Below are 20,369 nucleotides of genomic sequence, written 5' to 3'. Positions count from 1 at the left end.
TGATTTGTGGGCACATTCAATTAGATTTATCGTTCGTCTGATGTTGTCATGGGTCCCTCTTCCGGGAATAAACCCCGTCTGATCTTGATCAATTGGCCTTGGGAGGACGGGCCCCAGTCTACTAGCCAATACTTTGGTGAAGATCTTGCCATCGTTGTTTAAGAGTGATATCGGGCGGTAGGACTCCAGCAGTTCGGGATCCTTCCCGGGTTTGTGTAGTAGTACCGTGATTCAGCCATTGATTTCGATACTGTTTTGGTGGAAAAGAAGGAGTTAAATAAAGCAGCTAGTTGGGGAGCCAGAACGGGCCTGGGGAGGAAGATTTGAGGGTTTTGATAGCTTCAAGGACTTCTCAGTTATCAATAGGGGCCTCCAGATGGCCTAGTTGAGATGAGTTGTGAGGTGGTAGCGCCCTCAGATAGTCTGGTAGTCCATCTAGGGCTGTGGGATCCCAGGTCATAATTGCATTATGATATCTCATGAGTTCATTGATTTTGTCAGTCTCAGAGTAAAGCAGTGTGCCATTTTCCCCTTGCAGCTTGAGGATATTGTTTAGAGTTCGGATCGCCCTTAGCTTCTGAGCTAAAACCCTATTTGCTTTGTTCCCTTTGTTGTAATAGAACTGTTTTGTATAGGCTAGGGATTTAGCTGTTCGGTCGGCGCAATGCATTTCCAGGGCGACCTTCGCCTTCCTCAAGGCACGTTCGGTTTTTCTGGAATTGCGTGTTTTTAGTAGTGCTTGCTTCATGTTGGAGCACCTTATTTTCCAGCTTGGTTATAGCTATTTGCGAGACTCTTCGTTGTTCCGCTCCTGCCCCGATCAGCACTCCTCTAATCACCGCCTTCATTGCGTCCCAGATTATGTTGCTGGGGGTAGACTCTGATGTGTTTTCTTTGAAGTAGTTGGATATTGCGTTCTCCACTTCGGCCCTTATGCTGATTTCTAGTAAGATTGAGTCATTTAACTTCCAGTACCTCTGGATAGGGTTTCTTTGGCCCGAGATGGCTAGGTTTACGGAGACTGGAGCGTGGTCAGAGATCATGCAGGTGTGGATTTATGCCATGTTAACGCATGGGAATAGGATACCAAAGATGAGAATGAGGTCTATTCTTGAGAAACCCTTGTGAACATTGCAATAGTGAGTATAGTCCCGTTCGGTATCTTTGTGTAATCTCCAGAAGTCTACAATCTCCGTTTCTCTAAATAGATTGGCTAGGGCTAGGGCTTGCGTGAAGTCTGCTCTTGTGGGGGGCAGCGTTTTATTCAGCTGCGGGTTCGGTATGGAATTGAAATCTCTGCCGATGATCAGGTGGCCTTCACGGAAGGCCAGGATGATCGGGAGGAACTCCGCTATAAAGCTGACTTGGGTAGTGTTGGGGCTGTAGATTGTCGCGATCGTGATGGGTAGTTCCTCAAAATAACCTTTGAGTAGGAGATATCGGCCCTCTGGATCTCGCCTTATTGTGTTCTTAGATAGTGGGATGTTGTCGCTGAGTAGTATTGCCACTCCCCGTTTTTTCGACACTGAAGAGGCGAAGAAGACCTGCTTGAATCTCTTAAATTTTATGCGCTGTTCGTCTTCCGATAATAGATGTGTTTCTTGAAGTAGGACGACGTCCCCGGACAGGTGACCCAGGCGGTGTTCGATTGATCTGCGCTTTCTTGGCGAGTTCATCCCCTGGACGTTCCAGGAGAGGATTCTTATTTCGTTCGGATTAGCCATCCGCAGTCTTACTGTGTTGAGTGTGACTCATGGATCCTCCCCCAACCTAGACTGAGGGCTCTGGAGCGACTCTTGCAGTTGTATTGAAGCGGTAATATGCCTTCTGTTGTTGTTGCATGATGTGTTTAGATAGCGCAGGACCAAGCTTGAGACGCATGTTGACCTTTGCTTTGGGATTGTCAAATTAAGTCCCGCTTTCCCCTCCCCTTCCACCCTCCCTTACCAACGCTGAACTGGTAGGAAAAACAGCATCCTACCGCCACTGGGGAACTAGTGGCGCCAATACGCTCGGTATAGGCCAACTGGGCCGCCGAGTTGAACCATGGCAAAGTTTTGCCGCTGACCGTGTGTCTGTGCGGATAAATATATGATCCTTATCTTGGTGCTGGTGATAGCCGGCTTTGGCTCGTCCTCCTCTTGAGGAAATTTATGGGGTGTGAGGACCTCAACGGCTGATCAACCCCTGTCGCCGTCTTTCTTCGGAGGGCCCCTTAGCCTGCGCCGTCTTCTGGTTTTGGACCACTCTCCCACTGGGGGGGGGTCCCGCAGAGGGCGGGTTGCTTCCTCAGACTCGGATTCGCCCTCTGTACCCCGTTGGCCCATTAGTTTCTCTGCTTCTTTCATGGATTGTATTTGTCTCTGTGATCCTTCCCAACTGAATTTAACTGAGGTGGGGAAACCCCAGTGATAAGCGATTTTCTTATCTTGCAGCCAGGCTGTCGGGGGACGCAAAGATTTCCGTTTCTGAAGTGTAGAATTTGATAGGTCTTGGTAAAGTGAGTAATGTCCTCTTTCATTTGGAAAAAGTGAATCCTGGCCAGCACATCGGGGGGAGCGAGGATGATTTCCTTGGGATTGTCCTGTGCACACGGTCTATTTGTCTGGGAGAGTGATAATGAATCTGAAGAGGTCTGAGACGAAAACTCTCACTTCTGTATCTGGAATAGAGGTTGGGATACCTCGTACCCTGATGTTGTTCCTCCGGGACCGGTTTTCCAAGTCCTCCTGTTTTGCTTCCAGGGTGTAGCATCTTGACTCAAGGGCGGCTATTCTGTCCCTGTCGTGTTCCAGTTCAAATCTTTGGTCGCAGATCTCGGATTCTATTTCGGAAGTCCAACTTTCTACCTCTCCCACTCTCTTGTTAAAGGAATTGAGTTTCTTGGTAACCTCCTCAGTGCTTCTTTGGATTTCCTTGGTTAGGGCTGATAGTAAATCTTGCAAGTCGGCTTTGGTTGCAGACTCGCAGAAGCCGCTCATGCTGTTATCTCCCGGCGGATCGGTTTTCTTGGCCCTATCAGCGGCTGACAAGGCCATGAGGGTGGCAATGTCAGTTTGTTTTGCTGGCTTCCCGCTTCTAGACATATTATAGGTAAGGAGGTTGGAGATGCAAAGTTTTCATGTGGGGGAACCAATGAGAGCCAGACGTTGACAGGGAACTTAAGGATCGGGGGAGGAAGGTGGGCTACAGGCTTGGGTCAACAATGGACTGCTGGTGGGAGATCTGGCTGCTGTGACCACGGGCGTTAGCCCCAGGAGCCCGCTCAGTTCAGGAATAGCCACACTCCTCCCCCCGACTCCTCACCTCTAGATTCCAGGCCGCCCGGGCCGATGATAATCTTCCAGACCCCGCAGGCCTGCAGCTCGGGGGTCCCCAGTGCCAAGGGCTAGACAGTGCCGCAATGCGTGGCGTATACCGCTGAGGGAAGGCAGGTGCGTGGCCAGTAGGCCCTCCCGGAGGTAGATGGAGGATTTGATGTCCCCGGAGGGGGCTGAGAAGGAGACCGTGGCAGGGATGGCTGGTGAAGAGAGCTCCCACTGGAGCAGATGGGAAAGGGCAGCAAGTTCTGCTACTGTGCCGGGGGCTAGAGGAGCAATGTGGCGCCGTGGATGTTGGGCCTGGCGGGCAGGTCAGGCCGTGGCCTGCAGCGAAGGGCCGCCGTACGTTGGGAGCCCCTCCTGGACGGACGTGATCCAGGGCAGTATAGGAGGGCCTGGGGGGGTTGGAGCTTCAATTGTGATGTCGGCGGGATGTTCCGGGGCTCGCGCGGCGGACTGGCAGTTCTGAGCCAGAGCAGCCGGATTCGATCAGGGCGAAATGAGGCACCTCAGTGGACCGCAGCAACCTGGGTGAGAGAGCCCACTGCCCCTCTTCACGAGGGAGTCGAGGTGGAGACCGTGAGCAGGATCTATTGCAGTGCCGGGGAAGAGTTGTAGTCCGGCGCCGTGAGGCGCAGATGCTATCCGGCAGCGGACCTCAGGGATGAGAGGCCGCGCGATGGGAGCCCTTCCCTTCCCGGGCGGGGCTGGTGCTTGCGTTGCGGTGCCGGCGGGATGTCCAGAGGGCTCGCCCGGTAGGAAGAGCTGGAGTGGAGCTGCTAGCTAGGTGAGAGAGAGCCCCCCTCACGGGCCGAGCAGGAAGGACCCGAGGAGTAGACAGCGGGCCAGTTCCAAAGGGAAGGGGGAAGTAGCGGAGCGCCGGGGAACTGCAGCGGATCGCAGCATAGCTCTGCTTCAGCCGGCGGAGATAAAGGCAGTTGGTCCGTGGAGCTGGTGCATTTGTAGAACGGAGGCAGACAGCTAGCAAGCTGGGGTTGCTTTATGCAACTCGGCGGTCAATCGGCGTTGCAGTCATGCCCGCTCCGCCCCCTCCTGTGAAACCTCCGGGTCGCACAGAAGCGGCGGCCATCTTGCCGCCGAGTGGGTCCCGGAGCTGGAGAGGGGCCGCGACAGGCCGTATGGAATCGGAGCCGGGACCCACTCGAGCGGGAGGTGCTGGAGGGGAACCCCCACCGGTGGCTTCAATTCCGAACCAAAACGGGGTTGGGGAATGGCATTTATCCTAGAAAGCGCATTGGGCCAGGCGGGTGGTCTCAGGCAGCCATGCCAGACGAAGCAGCTCCAGGCCACGCCCCCTTTAATAACTCTTTTAAAGCTAAGTTGGATAGTGGCTTTTTTGGATATTATATTTGAACCTCTAAAATATTATTAGGTCCTTCGTGATTACTGATTATGAAATAACATTGACAATCTTTGAACTTAAAATTCCTTTTTTACAAGAACTCACCATGGAAATGGAGTGATATTGGTGCATCTAAAAAATGTGCATAATGAACGTGATTAAGAAAAGATCCATGGTTCTAGATTGGTACAACACTGCTCAGTGTCCATCCACAAAAACATACGCTTTAGAAAATACAGGGCAGAAATTATTATTTCGATTTCTTACTGCTTAAAGGCTTAAGGAGACTGTATATGCTATTTCAGTTAAATCAATTAAATATTTAGAAAATACGGGGTGTTAGATTCAGTATATCATGGAAGTCTCATACCATTAGACTCAAGGACATAGGACATGAAGAGAGTAGAAACTCTTAGGCTTATATTTATACAGTGCCCTAGACCGATATCTTTATTTAGCTACGGTAAGAATGTTTTTACCTTTTCATATGAGATTTTAGGAAATATAAATTGAATAAGGTTGATGTGTGTATTTTTGTGAGTGCAGAGTTCGAAATTGCTCAGAGCTATTTAGCGCCAGGATTGGACCCAGAAGAACATGGTTAGCTTGAGACAAACAGTGAAACAAGAGCTACTTTTGGCTCTTGAAGCGAAGAGGTGAAACACAAATATACCCATCTGTCATTAACAAGCATACATTAGTTTTAAAAAATTGATAAAGCAGAATTTGCTAATTCAAACCTTTTTGATTAGCAAACAAACTTATTTGATTAGCAATTTTCTGGTAACATGTAATGTCACCATAATTTGTTGTAACCCGAGACATAACATTAGCAAGAATGCAGAAATGATTTCTATGTACCTTCTGAAGTATAACATTAGTGCAATGTCTGTAAAATGTAACAGTTCGCTGCATGAATGGACAAACAAATGATAAAGCTCTAAAAACTTTTTTCAGTTCAAGGCTGTGTGGCTGGGTCATGCAGTCAGAGTTGCAGCACAGGGCTCTTTTAACTGGAAAATGAAATGGTCTTGGTAATAATATTTCTTTGTAACTAGTAAAAGCTACAGCTTTACGTCTGATCAGGCAGTTATAACAATAGTTTCTTCCTGTGGTACTACTTGCATTACTGGTCCAAACATATCCATGGCGCTGCGTGGGTGAAAACAGGAGCACAAGGTCGGTTTCCTATTTTTTGGTGGGAGTATTTGTCCTCGCTATTTAACTTTGCCTTTCTTTAGGGAGTAAAAGTGGCTGATACACCTCCTATCTTCAGGGCTGAGGCCACCGGCACTGCCTAAGGATAAAATGCACATTGCCATTCTTGCCAGCACTGGTGTGGTTGGGTTGGGTTAAATGATTTGCCCAGGATCACATACTTTGGTTAAGCAGTGAAGCCAGAATTTGCCAGCAATTTAAGCAACATACCTGCCACAAACATCCAAGCTCTAATTAGTACACATTTTTTTTTTTGGTTTCACGAGCCTCAATGGTCTTATTTATTTGCAAAGTACACCGAAAGCAACCTCTTTTGAGTATTTGCATCACCCTGAACAGAAGACTACAAATCTCAGAATGCAAAACCATGTTTTACCTCATGGATGAACTCGGCTTAAAAAAAAATAGCTTTGAGTCTCTTTCTGTGCAAACGGGGTGTTTAAGGCGTCTAGCTTTTTTACACATCGTTAGTTAGCTCCCGTTTCCTCTTGCTTCTAAGCACTATTGTAATGCAAGTGCTAACATCTCTGATCACCCGAACAGGTGGTAGAAAATGTATTCCCAGCGCAGCCACTTGCTAACAACCCTGCAGCAATAATGCATCCTGCTTGCAGAAGGCCTTTTAAATAGTCTTCCATTCTCGTGATTAAATTGTTACCTCTGGAACCAAAAACAAAAGATATTATTGTTAGAATAAAAAGTTGGGCTAGGCTCCTTACCTCTCGGGCCTGTGTTGTTATCAAAGTCACATTGGGAAGGTCCACTCTGCCCAATCTTACTCTACAGACAAATTCCAATTCCTACAAAATAGGCAAAAAGCAACTGATTACCCACAGCAATGCACAGGCTCATTATTTGGGGGGCTCGAGAATCGACAGGGCCCCTCACCACCGGCTATGGAATGGAAATAATATTTCTCCCACCCGAACAGGCGGGAGAAATATTGCCAGCACAGCCACTTGCTACCACCCAGCCCCGCAATCGGGGACAGCGTCAGGGCCTTTCCACCCTTACAAACAAGAGTCCACGAGCCTCTGGGGGCTCGGCAACTGCCCCCATGTTTCCAGGCTGCAAAGAGCACAGCAAGAAAAGTCTAAATTTTCGTTCTAGGGCTTTTAATATGCACTTTGCAGTGCTTGCATTAAAGTTATGGCCAGTTAGTGTAAAACTTCATGCTGGCTCTGGCTGCCTGCTTTGTGATATATTTTGGCAGCTAACCTCCATGCACCACTGTTTTCACTCTCAGCAGGCAGGCTCGGACTGGCCTATTGGGCAATAGGCCCATGGCTGAACTAAAAACAAAAAATGCTGGAGTGGGCCAGTTTTTGTGGTCAAAGCGGGCCACTGACTTGGCCAATTTGGCCAGTATGATGAGTTAATTCACTCTTTGACTAGTCGTTTTGACCAGTGTTGCTGAATACATAGGGTGACCAGACATCCCAGTTTTCCCGGGACAGTCCGGGGAGTTTTTTCATTTTAGAAACCCCGTCCGGGGTTTGCATGGTTGGGTGGCTACGGCTCTGTTTTTTCCGGGACCCAATTTCGAAATCCTGAAATCGGGTCCTGGCACAAGTTGGACGCGGAATTAAATACTGCCTTTAAATGCTCCATCTGCTTTTTTGGGATGTAAATATCTATTGAAATACAATCCAATGTGTCCTGGTTAAATGAATGTTGGGGCATTTGCATAGCTGTGGTAGCTCGCTCTGTCCCCTGTGCGGCAGCAGCTTGGGGGCTGGGGGCCAGTAAATGAGTGCTTGCTTTATCAGCAGGGGCTCCTCTTCCCCTCTCTGGCTCCAGCCCCTCCTCCTGCCCCCTTTCAGGACCTCAGTGGCCACAGACAGCTATCCTGGCACTCACCATCCCAGGAGCACCTGCCTGGGCGAGTCCCAGGTGTGGATGTGTGAAGTGCCGGCTAACAACCCTGCCAGAGCAGGGTGGGGGTTTGATGGATCTGTTATTGTGTTGTCCCAGGCTCCACAGGGGAGAGGGAGGCCTTCCCCAGCCCTGCAAAAGCAAGTTAAAAAAAGCGTTAAAATTAAGACATCGACTACAAAAAGAAAATAGAACTGTACGACATACCCCAAAATTCCCACATCTACAAAAGGCGGGGCCTCGGAGCGAGAATAGGGGATTAAGTACCGTTCACTGCTCTGCTAGCCTGGAATCTTGAACACAACCCTTCATCTAACTTGGGCTAGGGTGACCAGACGTCCCAGTTTTGCCGGGACTGTCCTAGTATTTGGTGATCTGTGCCTCTTTCTCAAGATCATGTTCCCATTGGAAACTGCAGTGGTCCGGGTTTTTTGTAGTAGGTCTTCATAGCTGACCAGCAGGAATGCGCAATCTCGCAAAGAAGAAAGGCTGCATTTTACAACTTAAGATAGTGTTAGTTTGTGATAAATTAATTACAATATGTGTTTCTTTGAACAGTAACACTGAAAACCCCTTCTCCTCCAAACGCTACTGAAGTGTAGTGCCTTGACAGCTGCTTTCAAGAGTTACTACTTTTATGTTATGTGCCATGGCCCAGATTTTTATTTTTTAAATCTGGTCTCCCTATTCAGAATTCATATTCTTTCAAATGCACAATTTGCATTACAATTTATCAAAAAAACTCCCCCTTGGTTATTCAAACAGTGTTGAAAAGAAATAGTCATTTGCAACTGTGAACCACATTTTCATTGGTGTCCGAGACAAGGTTATGGTCCAGTCCGACCCTGTTAGCAGTGAGTGGCCGGGGGCCACACATCTTCAGCTGGGCCTGTTCGCTGCTTGCAGAAACACTTTTAAAAGGACTTATGCGAGCAGGCTGCGTTATTACTGCGTTGCCTGGGTGTTAGCAGCCACTTTCTAACACCCAGCGCCCGCAGTAATAACACAGCCTGCTACTTGCAGAAGCTCTTTTGAAAGGCCTTCTGCAAGCAGCAGGCTATGTTATTAATGTGGGACCTGGGTGTTAGAAAGTACTTGCTAACAACCAGCGCTTGCAGTAATAACAATGCCTACTTGCAGAAGGCCTTAAATATTCTTTCATTCTCGTGATTAAAGCAGCACTTTTCACTAGAATTGAAGAATATTTGAAAGCCTTTTGCATGCATGATTTTATTACTCGCACATTTCCATGCAGAAGGACTCCCCCCAACCCCAGCACTCCACCTTACCTAGGAAGAAGCCCAAGCCGAATGTGGGAGTGGGGCTCGGAGATCCTTGTACTGTTGACGTCTCTCCACGTGATGATGCCGCACCCGGGAGTGGGGCTTGGAGATCCTTGTACTGTTGACGTCTCTCCACGTGATGATGCCGCACCCGGGCTAGGCTCATAAAATTGATACAATGTATTTAGCCCAGCCTGGGTCCTTCTGCTTCGCCTGCACGCTGTGCAGAGGCACAGTTTAAAGGCACACACTTCATTTAGGCACACACTTTTTTTATTTAATCTGTGTGGAAATCATATTGCAGTTGGTGCAACATGATTGTTTTGTTTGTTTTATTCACTTATAATGTGCACCAAACCCAAAGGTAACCGGGCGCAGCAGTACAGAATATGCGAGGCTTGAAGTTACATGGTTACAGATTACAAGCAAAGCAAAATATATACAGGCAATAGAAGGTCACAACACTAGACAAAAGGGAAAATGTACAAATGGGCAGCAGGATGGTGAGTATATATGTGTGTATATATGTGTATATATACATATAAAAATGTATATATATACTAGGAGGTATCAGGAGTCTTGTAAGAGCTAGTGAGCAACTAGTCGTCGGCAGACTTCAGCAGATTGATATAGTTGGATCTGAATTTCATATAAGGCTGCTACTCACGTAGAGGATGTGGCAATTAATTCCATAATTGGGCCGCTCGGACATGGAAGCTGCCTCCCCCAGCCTTAGCCAGCCTGAATCTCGGTATGATAAGGCTATTGACATTGGTGGTTCTTGCCGGTCGGGTGTAGCTTCGCTTTAGGAATCTGTCAGTGAGATAGCTAGGTGCAGCATTATTCAAAGCTTTGTGAACAAGGGATGCAATTTTTAAATAGATTTTGTTTTGGGTAGACAGCCAGTTGTTCTGGTGCCTTATCTTAGATATGTGCGATCTTTTGGACACGCCAAGAGCTGCTCTCAAGGCATTATTTTGTAGGATTTGAATTCTGTGGATGATAGATTTGTTAGCACCGATGTATAGGGCCTTGCATTAGTCGAGCCTAGACCGAATCAGGCTCTAGCTAAGATAATGCAGTTATCACTTGAGAGAAAGTGTTTACCTGCTCTAATGAGCTTACATGTGTTTGCTGTGGCTGATGCCAGGGATTTCACCTGTTTATCGAAGGAGAGGGTGGAATCCAGATAAAAGCCAAGTGTCTTCACCTCCTTGGACACCTTGATGATATTGACATCAATCGCAAAAGAGGTGTAGTCTTGGCCTCATTTTTTAAGATTAGGGTGAGTACCCAGGATGATTAGCTCTGTTTTATCATCATTCAGGCATAAACCATGAGTTGCCATCCATTCCTGGATGATGAGATACACCCTATTTACCAAGGCCAAATCCTTGTTGTATTCCCCGGAAAGTGGGAGGAGAATCTGGGTATCGTCTGCATAATTAGTGTAGGTGATACCAAGAAGGTCCAGATCATCAAAAAGGGGCTTAGTAAATATGTTGTACGGGTGGGGGAGACGCAAGAGCCCTGGGGAACTCTGCACAGAATGGGGATCGGGTCTGCCGCTGCCGAAGGGGAGAACACCCTCATAGTCCTAAGCTAAGGAAAGACTCAATTCAGGTTATAGCCTCTTTGGAAAAATGTGCAGCTGAGTTTAATTAACTATGATTGTTTAATTAAACAGCAAACCAGCAGTATTGTAACGCAAATTGTGATGCAATACCACTTATTTTATGCCTTGATTAACTATGTGTCTAGGAATTTGAGTAAAAGGTGCAATAATAAAACTCTAGAAGACAATTTAAGGGTGTCGACGGAGGAGACAGACACACAGCATGTTAGTTGAAGTACAGACTTTTATTTTATCAAAACATTAAGGAAAACCCCTACCTGGCCCTATTACTAAGTGGGGTTTCCCTGCCTCAACTCAAAACCAAAAGTCCACTGTCCTGTGTCAAAATCTATTTCTTTCCCTTGCACTTCTAACTAAACTTAAAGGTTGGTGAGTTTTTTTTAATGCAGAAGAATGGCTCCCTTCTTCTGTAGGGCATACTATCATGCCAATAGTCTGGAGGGACTATTTCCTGAGGGAATGACTCCCATCCTCTGATTGCAGTTCTTTTCAAGAGCACCTCCAGATTGAAAAGTCTCAGTTCACAAATAAAGCGAAGTTTCAACTCAAAAACCGCAGTATCAATAGAATGATACCCTCCCTTGGTCTTTCTCAGGCTTCCCTCAAATTTCACAAAATAAGGCAATGTCCCAACTCCAAAAGCCTGATGCCAAGATAATGACTAACTACCCTTGGTCTTTCTCAACCTTCCCACAATGTTCACTAAATAAGGCCATGGTCCAACTCCAAAAGCTTGATGCCAAGATAATGACTCCCTACCCATGGTCTTTGTCAGGCTTCCCATGATGTTCACAAATACCAGGGGGAATGACTCCCTTCCCCTGGCCTTTGTCACAATGTCAGGAGGTATACTTCTCTTCTCCTGGCCTTTCCCTCACAGCCCACCTGCTTCACTACCCTGCCAGGTACTGTGACTATGAAGATGACGTATGTTACTCTTCACAGAAGTATCCCGGACCCAGACTCCTAAGATTCTTTCCTCTTGATGATTCAGACTTGGTTCCCTATACTGCAAGGTACTGTGACTATGAAGATGACTTGGCTTTGGAGGGAGTTTATCTGTTGTGGGTCCCAGACCCATTCCTTTCAACCTCTCCACCCCTCATGGTTCCAACCAACCACCCCAGTTAGCCAGACCACTCCAGGCATTTTACCAGTGACCTCTGGTTGTCTGGGCTTCTCTGCCCTACTCGGGCCTCTCGCTGTCTTTCCAGGAACCACAGTGTCCTCAACACGTTTCTCTGCTCCTGGACGTTGCACTTCTAGCTCTCTGCACACACCGCCGCTCCACAATGGCTGGTTGTCCTGCCCTCTGCCTTCTTCTCTGGTCGGACCACAGAATTACCGGGGATGCCTCTGCCGGCGGCCAAGCGTTTCAGCCTTTGCACTCCTGGCATCTCAGTTGCTTCAGCTGCGTTCAAATTTCCCGGCTCTTCCCAGAAGGATCTCACATGTTGTAAAGTCCTTCTCTTTTTATCATTGGTTTGAGCTGGCCTGTTCAATATTGTCTGGGCCGCTCATTATGGTTCCTCGGGGCACTCCGCATTGCTCTGCGCCTCCTCTTCGTTTCAGTATTGATGTTTTCACTCTCAAGTGGGTTTCTTATGATGTTCTTCATCCCAGTTTCTGCAGGTGACTCACAGTGGTAATCTCTACTCTTCCTTGTCCCAGTACTTTTCATGGAGGTCAGAACATCTAGCTTAAAAAGATGCATGGAAGTGTGTGGGATTATGGGACTCTTTATCGGGTAGGAGGACGAGGGAGGGTATATGTTTTTTGCATGCCGCGTTCTTCCCAGATAGTCGTCCCTAGTCCCATAGGGGGGATTCCCCCCCCATGAGATCCACCTGCTGAGTACCAAACCCAGGGGGACTATCGGGCAGCAGCCGCACCTCCGTGTCCCATGGGAAGGGGCTCCCCCTAGGGAAGAAGGGACGGCATCCAAGGATTCATCACAACATCTAAAGCATGAATGGTCATAGTCCTGGACAAAGTTATAGTTGCATCTCATTTGGAAGTTAGATTTGTTACATACTGCTTATCAGCACCTCATTCTGCAGGAGCAGCAGAGAGAAAGAGTGAGCAAGGTCACATTACAGAAAAAGAGGTGGCAGCAGAGATAAAAATGGTTTATCAGGAACAGAGATGAATGCAGTAACCAATGTAGTGGCAGAGTTATGAAGTGGCATCGAACATGGGTAAAGTAAAGACTAAATGAGAGGTAGCAGTAAAAAGGAAGAACGGACAGAAAATAAAGAAGCAAAAGGGAAGGCAATTTAATCAGAATGTAAAAAATGAAGACATCTAATGCAGCATGGTAAGAAACAGAGAATTCATCATATACAGACATAGTATACAAGACATAGCAACGCAGCAATAAAAAGAGGGGTTGCACAGAATGTGCATTTTAAAGTGCAGTTTGGCAGCACAAAAAGCCATTTCTGCCATCTTTCAGGCATTCCGTACATGCAGGTGGACTTTAATAGCTCCCGGGTCATAATGATTAACTCCTGGTCAGATGAAAATTCGGATACCCAGGAGCTACTTCCAGCTACTGCTCCGTGATTTACAATTTCAATGCTGGAGTTTATTTTATATTAGTATTTTTGTTTTGTGTAAACATATAATCCTGTGATGTTTTATGTCACGAGAAACATTATTTATAAACCAAAGCGCATATTTCATAAAATAAAAAATATAGTGTTTCGGATGAAAATATAGTGTTTTGGATGAACTAACATTGTCTTCCTTATACGTTCTTTGACGTTGCGCTTCTTCTTTTGATATACGAGCATAGCTGTGGCTTCAGCATGCTTCTTAAAACACTGTTTTTTCTGATGTTTGAAAAGTTGCTCAATCACTATATGCATAACTGATTAAAGACTCCTCTAAAAAAATACCAGCAGTTTGGTATCCTAGCCGTCAATTACAAATTGTAACAAGCCGTTTTCAATAGAATCCTTGGGTAAAAGGAGACAGACAACAGGGAGAGAAACTGAGGGTAAAGGAAACGGCTGTTCCTACTATATTAAAATCTTCACATGTTGGGTAGAGATGCTTTAGAAAGATCAGATTCTTAGAATCAATGTATAATGTGGGTGTTTGGAAAGATTCTTTCTTTGTTGCTGCTTTCCCTCCATAGCCATCTTTGGAACCACCAACGTTTTTCCTTTTTGTTTTGAACCGGACCTGACATTTTGGCAGCAAGTACAGCCTTTTTGCTTTACTTACCTTGCTTAGCTATCTGTTTTGGGTGCACTGATCAAACACTATGGCTGTGAGTGGAAGGGCACTCGGCCGTCTATTATGAAATTCCTTATTTGTTTTACACTGCCCACTTCTCCTTACAGTGAAGTGTGGTAGGGATACCTAGTATCTCTTTCTCCTTGTTTTTATTAACTTTATGGATACTTGCATGATGTGTCTAGGATGGGTTGGTGGCAACGGATATTTTTCTAGTTTTTTTACATTCTCGCATACACTTTTGCATTTTACTGCATAATGCCTTTTAGATACCTTATACTCTAAGATGGGCGTGCCTGGAGATTTTGCCTTGTGCTTTGGCCATCTTATATTTTGACCTTCCTTCTGCCCTTTTCTAGGCAAACCGGCAAAATGTGTATGTGCTCAGCTGTGGGCCTGTGTCTGTCTTGTCCCAGCTACATCCTGGACAGAGTGTCTGTTGCTGGGCAGATGTGGTGGCCAGAGGCTGTGGGCAATTATGCCAGTTTGAATGGTGCAGATCATTACAAATGATGGGCTTGGGTGTAACTCCACATCAAATTTAAGCTAAAAGGAGGACTCCTGCAGCCATTCTCTAGATCGTTGTTGGAGCCTAGACCCCTTAGCAAAGGAGCATGCCACTGAAGACCTAGAATTCGTCATTGCAGCCATCCAGCATTGGCTTCAACCATCCCAGAGAAGCCATGCTCCTTTGCTGATCTCCAAAAGGCCTTCATCAGTGCTTCAACCCTATGAACGGTGGGAACAACCAGTCTCAACCCCTGCTCTAGGATCCTGCATTTGGAAGCCGTTGGAAGGTGTCCCAAGACAATCCTGTGGCCTGAGAGGCTTCCTTTGGGCTGCCGAGCTGCATCGAGTCCCGTTCCAAGTTCGGACTTGGGACTCCGCAGACCCTTTGCTTCTTTGACAAGAGGCCTGCCACTGCAGTTTCAGCTCTCCTACACTAACGGCTTCTTTGTTTCCACCACAAGGGTCAACATCAGCCGTTTGAGCTCTCTGGCCATTGCTGTTTTATGCCTGCGTGGTGTCCTTGTGGTTCTCTGTGGTTGTCCGTATTGTGGTGGACCTTTCTTCATCTTGCCTGGGTCTCCTAGCTGTTCCAGTGCCAGGAACCGTCTCGCCAGAGCATGGAACCACTGACTAGACAGAACTAAATTTTGAATTTAAAAGTGACCTCTGCACCAGCCACCCCTGGACCTCCTGTGACGTAACCAAGACATGGAGTAAGTGGGCCCGGTGAATTCAGGCATCCCAGAAGTGGTCCTTAAAGAAATTGGATTACACAGGGTGAGTTAACATACATTTATCTTAGGGTTTAACAAGCGCGAAGTTCTAACCCTGCGTCTCCCTTGCCTGACCATGGTAGGTGGAGTTCTGGGCAAGTATCTCAGCTGGGTTCCCCTAAAATGGTGGGCTTTGGAGATGACCACCTAAGAATTTTGCATTCGTTGTTCTTAACCTTTAAGACACTACTGCCAGGCCTGTAGCCTTTACCTGCTCTTATTCAGTCTTCTTTAAAAACTCCTAGCCTCCTGCAAAGGGTTCAGTTGGGACTTGGGACTTTTAGGGCATTAGACCCCATAGTTTCTAGCAAGGGAAGAACGTTTAAAGTGTAGAACCTTATTTATGTAAGGTAATGTATTGTGTTGTTAACCGCTTTCTTTTATTTATTCTTAAATTGGTTTATTACCTATCTTTGTATATTCTTCAATTTCTTTGCCATACTACAGAGTTCTATATCGTGATTCTACTGAATATATATATGTTAGTTGTGTTTGCTTAGTGATTTACTTAATTGTAATATTTGATTTATAAGAGTTGTCCAAGGCCTGAATAAATATAAATCTATTTTTATACATTATGCCCAACTAGCATTATTAAGAGTGCTCTGTGTGTTTTTTTTTACTGTACCCTTGACAACTCTCACACCCTCCTAAGTCTAAGCCTTACTGCTCAGTCATACTGTCATGATAGCGTTTGGCTAGACATTAGTGTCTTTCCCTGTTCACGAGAATAGGGTGGCCTCTGAGAATCGGTCCACAAGGCCAATTTTGAAAATCCAACTTTACAGCGGGACATTCTGAAATCTTGTGGGGGAATACTTATCCTTGCTTCTGCAGGGTCCTGTGGTCTATTTCTGTGGTAATGGGAGTACAAAAATAAGGGAAAGAAGTCCCATTACCAGTATCATACTCTGCTTATTGCAGTGCACCAGGCCAGGTTATTGCAAGTATAACCTACCCCGAGTTCCTTTTGCAGTGCCCTGGGATCGAGACTATCTGCGTGGACTTGGCTAACTGGGATGAGACGGACGAGGCTTTGAAGGCCATTGGTGCTGTGGACCTGCTGGTAAATAATGCTGCAGTGGCTGTGCTGCAGCCTTTCCTGGAGGTCACAAAGGATGCCTGGGACAGGTTAGTCCAAGTTTAAACCTGGGCGCTCTACTGACTGAGCAACCACTCTCAAAAAGACTCGGTCTCCCCTTTTGAGTATGCTAGAAGCAGTAGAAGAGCCTGTGACCCCCTACATTTCACCTGTCCCATATAACTAAATCCTTTTTCTTCCTAGGTCTCTTGAAGTGAACGTGAAAGCAGTGGCTCACGTGTCTCAGGTGAGACCCGCCTAATGGTTCTATCTCTTAGACATTGACAAATATTGTACATTCATTTTGACTTTAAAAAAATGTACATTTGAAAATAGTAGGTTCAATGCAAACCTGTGTATAAGATCAACCCCATCATCACACCCCTTATAAGCTTTATGTTGGTTAAACGTTTGACAAGAATAATCAAACATAATAAAACATAGTGTGAGGGGTCAGGAATGAAACTCTGACACAAATTAGCCATATATTTGGTTAAAGACTTTTTATTGAATTTTCCTACCAAAACTAAGGATCTGCTTTTGTCAGGATGTCAAAATCAATACTGTCCTGTGTCCAAATTTCTATTCTGACCCTCACACTAAAACTAAACTCTAAGGTGAAACAGGAAATGTCTTTATCCTTGGGAGGTTTAGAAAAGTGTTCAGAAAAGAAGGATAAATGGTTCCAACACAAACGTTCTTCCATGATAGAGACTCTTGTTCCCCAGGATTTCTTCAGTCCTGATGTTTCTTCTCAGAACCTCTTGTGACTCTCACAGGTGATGTCCTGGCACACTCTTGTCAGGGTTTCTTGTTAACAAACTTACGACTTCTGCTGTTGACATACTGGTGTTTGCCTACTATACTTTTGTGCCAGGACTACTTATATTCCCACAGGGCTTCTGCCCTTCTCCAAAGTTACAAATACACTTTGTTTGTCAAACTGTCTTTCGTATATGTTATCCAGTTTGTTTTTTTTCCACATATGTACATAACATATATATCTTTTTGCTTGAACAGAGTTTGTCATCTAATCCCTCCCTATCCCATCAAATTCATTTGTTCCTTCTCTCTCGGTTACTTATGGTTCATTTACTTGCACTCAGCGTTGCCCCTGACATGCACTGGTGTCTCTACTACCTCTGGGTGTACTCGCCGGCTCTTGTTGGCACCTTCTGTCTCTCCCGCGGTCAATCGGAGAAGCGTCTCTGTGGTTTTCCTTCTTGCTGGTGTTTCTCCATGATTCCTTAGTCTCTAATGGCTTCCACTTCATGCGTCTGCTTCTCTTCCCGTAGAGTGTCCTTCTCACATAGCCTACTCCTTCTCTGGTGAGCTTCCTGGCTCCACCACGCCGCTAACTGCTTCTTAGTTTCTTCGCCTTTATAGAGTGACGTGGCTCTCCCGCCAGCACCAGATGTTGATTCCCTGCTTCATTTGCCTTTTAAACTTCCAGGGCATTGGTGTTTTTCTACAAACACTAGAGCGCACGTCAGTCTTCTGGCTTTCACTGATCTTCACTGTTCAGTTCAGCTTCTTTGTCCCAGTACGTTGGTCATTCTGAGAGATGAATTAAAGTTCACTTTTGAGAATTGTCTTGGAGAATTTAAATAACCATTGCCAGTATTTCGTAAATGGTGAATGAGTTCTGAATGATTGATCAGTGGAGTAGGAGAGGGTGATATCCCTATTCTTCATGGGAGAAGGACTAGATGTATCACAGAAGACATCTAAGACATCTTCTCCCATATGATCCTACCTCATATAGACGTCCCCAGGGTCTGGATCAGGTAGCGGCTGTCGTCCCCCGGCCACATGGGAGGAGGTCACAGTCGGGAAATCAGTGATGACTCCATCTGATTCATCATAATAGGCAACTACAAGTTGAGTTACATTCAAAGTTCTATTTTCACAAGGGCGCTAAAGGGCCGACCAAGATGGGCGCTCCCTTGTGAGCTCCCGGCTGCTTCCCGCATGAATCCTGTTTAATCGTGGCAATCCTGTGGCGAAACTACTAAATCTGCAAGAACAATATATCCTAGCACGGCATCTCATTCCTGTCGAAAATTCGGAGCGAATCGGACTGGCCTTCCATGAGAAACTCGCTGCGTAGTGTGGCCTGCACTGCTGCAACCTGCGTGGGGCCTGGGAAACCGCCCGCCCTCCCAAAATCCTTCGTAGACGGACAAGAGCCATCCGAGGGACCTGCCGTGACCAGCTCCAGCAGAAAGCGGCGAAGGAGGAATCGCTCGGAGTTGGGGCGCCCACGGCCGGTGGCAGAGCGGGAGGTGCGAGTAGACGCCCAGAAGCACGCAAAACGGGCGAGTTGGCCGCGGCGTCCCCACCATCTTGACTCGCAGCGTCTCCCCGCGCACCTTGATCTCAGCCCCTCGCACCGGATCCGGGTGCCTCGCCCGCGCCTTCAGCAGACGCTCCGACTCCGTAGTCGAGCTCAAGATGGGGAAGCCGGACAAGTCCCATAAACGGCTCAAATTTGATGCAGGCCCAGCGCCTAAAACACCCAGGCCGGAACACTGCCCTGAATCCCCGAACAACCAGTCGGAGGCAGAATTGCAGCAACAAACGGACATCAGGGAAATCCTGATGGAATTAAAAGCTGGGATAGGCGGTCTGGACAGCAAGATAGACTCGCTCTCGTCCAAGGTAGATCTGTTACAACACCGGCTCGACAAACACAGCGACGGGCTCGACTCCGTCAAACAGAGTGTCAGATCTGGACGACGGCACAGCAGCACTCACCTCCCGGGTCTCCACGCTCGATGGGCAAATGAAAACTGTACTCGCCAAAAATGAGGACCTGGAAGGCCGCTCCAGGCGAAATAATATCAGGATTATCGGAATCAGAGAAAGACAACTACCAGTCAGAATGGAAGAACACGTTGGTCCCACAGTCCTATCGCAAATGTTCGTAGTGGAAATAGCCCCCAGAATCCCTTCAACAAGACCGGCGCCGGGAGCCCCTGTCCGCCCGATCATTGCCAAGCTTCTAAGCTACAAGGACAGGGACTCCATCCTTAGAATGGCAAGGGAAAAGGGCAAACTACACTTCGACGAGGACGACATCCAGTTTTTCCCGGACTTTTCGCCGTCTGTCCAAGCCCAAAGGAGATCGTTCACCCAGGTGAAACATAGACTGCGTGCCAACCAGATCACATACTCGATGCTCTTCCCGGCGAGGCTCCGCATTCAAATAGAGGGTAATACCCACTTCTTCAACTCCCCAGAAGAAGCCTCACTATACCTCGACAGGTGGGAATGCAAGTCCGCAAACCAAACGCCCAGCGCCTCAAACAGAGAAAGAGCGGAGAGAGTTCCGCCGTGACAAACACCCGCACTACTGCATCAAAGCAAGCAGGAACCAAGCCACCAGGACAACCTTTGCAAACGGGAGGCTGGGGACCGTGCCTAGGAAGGCCACCCGTGCCCCGTGCACAGCACGCAGTATGTTCCAGTTGGGAAGATTCCAAACGGACGAGTTAGGGGTTGTCCGTGTAAGGAAATTTGTTTGATTGTTGTTGTCGTTCGAAATGCGCTCAGAGCGCCACCGCCTAACCGCGGGCCTCACCCTGAGCCCCGCCGCCCCTCTCCAGCCCTCCCGCCTAACGTCGCTCCCATATGCCCGAACTCCGACTCCGGTCTAGCCGCCTTCAGGTGTTATATAGATCACTGGTACGTTCAAAGTAGCAAACTGGAACATTAGAGGGGGCAACATCCCGGCTAACACACGCAAGATCCTGCAACTACTAAGATGTCACAAGGTCGAGGTGGCTATGATTCAGGAAACACACCTCTTGCCGCAAAATGAGCACCTGTGGGCCCGCAGCTGGGGCTGCCATCGCTACTTCTCTCCATACTCATCCTATGCCAGAGGAGTCGCTATTCTTCTCCACTCTTCACTGGGGTTTCGCCTGATCCAAACAGAGGGGCAGCGAGGGAAGGGCACTTATGGTTCGGGGCATGTTGGAGGGTGAGGAGGTGGTGTTCATCAACTCCTACGCCCCCAACACAGACGGCGCAAACAATTTTGACTGGGTGCTATCCCGCCTCTC

The 20,369-nt window shown here is 47.2% G+C and overlaps 1 protein-coding gene across 1 annotated transcript in view; it reads left to right on the top strand.

Annotated features, from left to right (window-relative positions):
* Positions 1 to 20,369, top strand: part of DCXR (dicarbonyl and L-xylulose reductase) — a 74,371-nt gene that overhangs the window by 5,118 nt on the left and 48,884 nt on the right. Inside the window, exons 3-4 of the mRNA XM_069655317.1 lie at positions 16,198 to 16,352; positions 16,507 to 16,549. Coding sequence (XP_069511418.1) covers positions 16,198 to 16,352; positions 16,507 to 16,549 — 198 coding nt within the window. The remainder of the gene's footprint in view (positions 1 to 16,197; positions 16,353 to 16,506; positions 16,550 to 20,369) is intronic.

The sequence above is a fragment of the Ambystoma mexicanum genome, chromosome 3q (assembly GCF_040938575.1).
Source record: "Ambystoma mexicanum isolate Mex_15411 chromosome 3q, UKY_AmexF1_1, whole genome shotgun sequence".
NCBI lineage: Eukaryota > Metazoa > Chordata > Amphibia > Caudata > Ambystomatidae > Ambystoma > Ambystoma mexicanum.
Note: the sequence above shows the minus strand (reverse complement) of the source record. Positions and strands in the feature narration are given on the sequence as shown.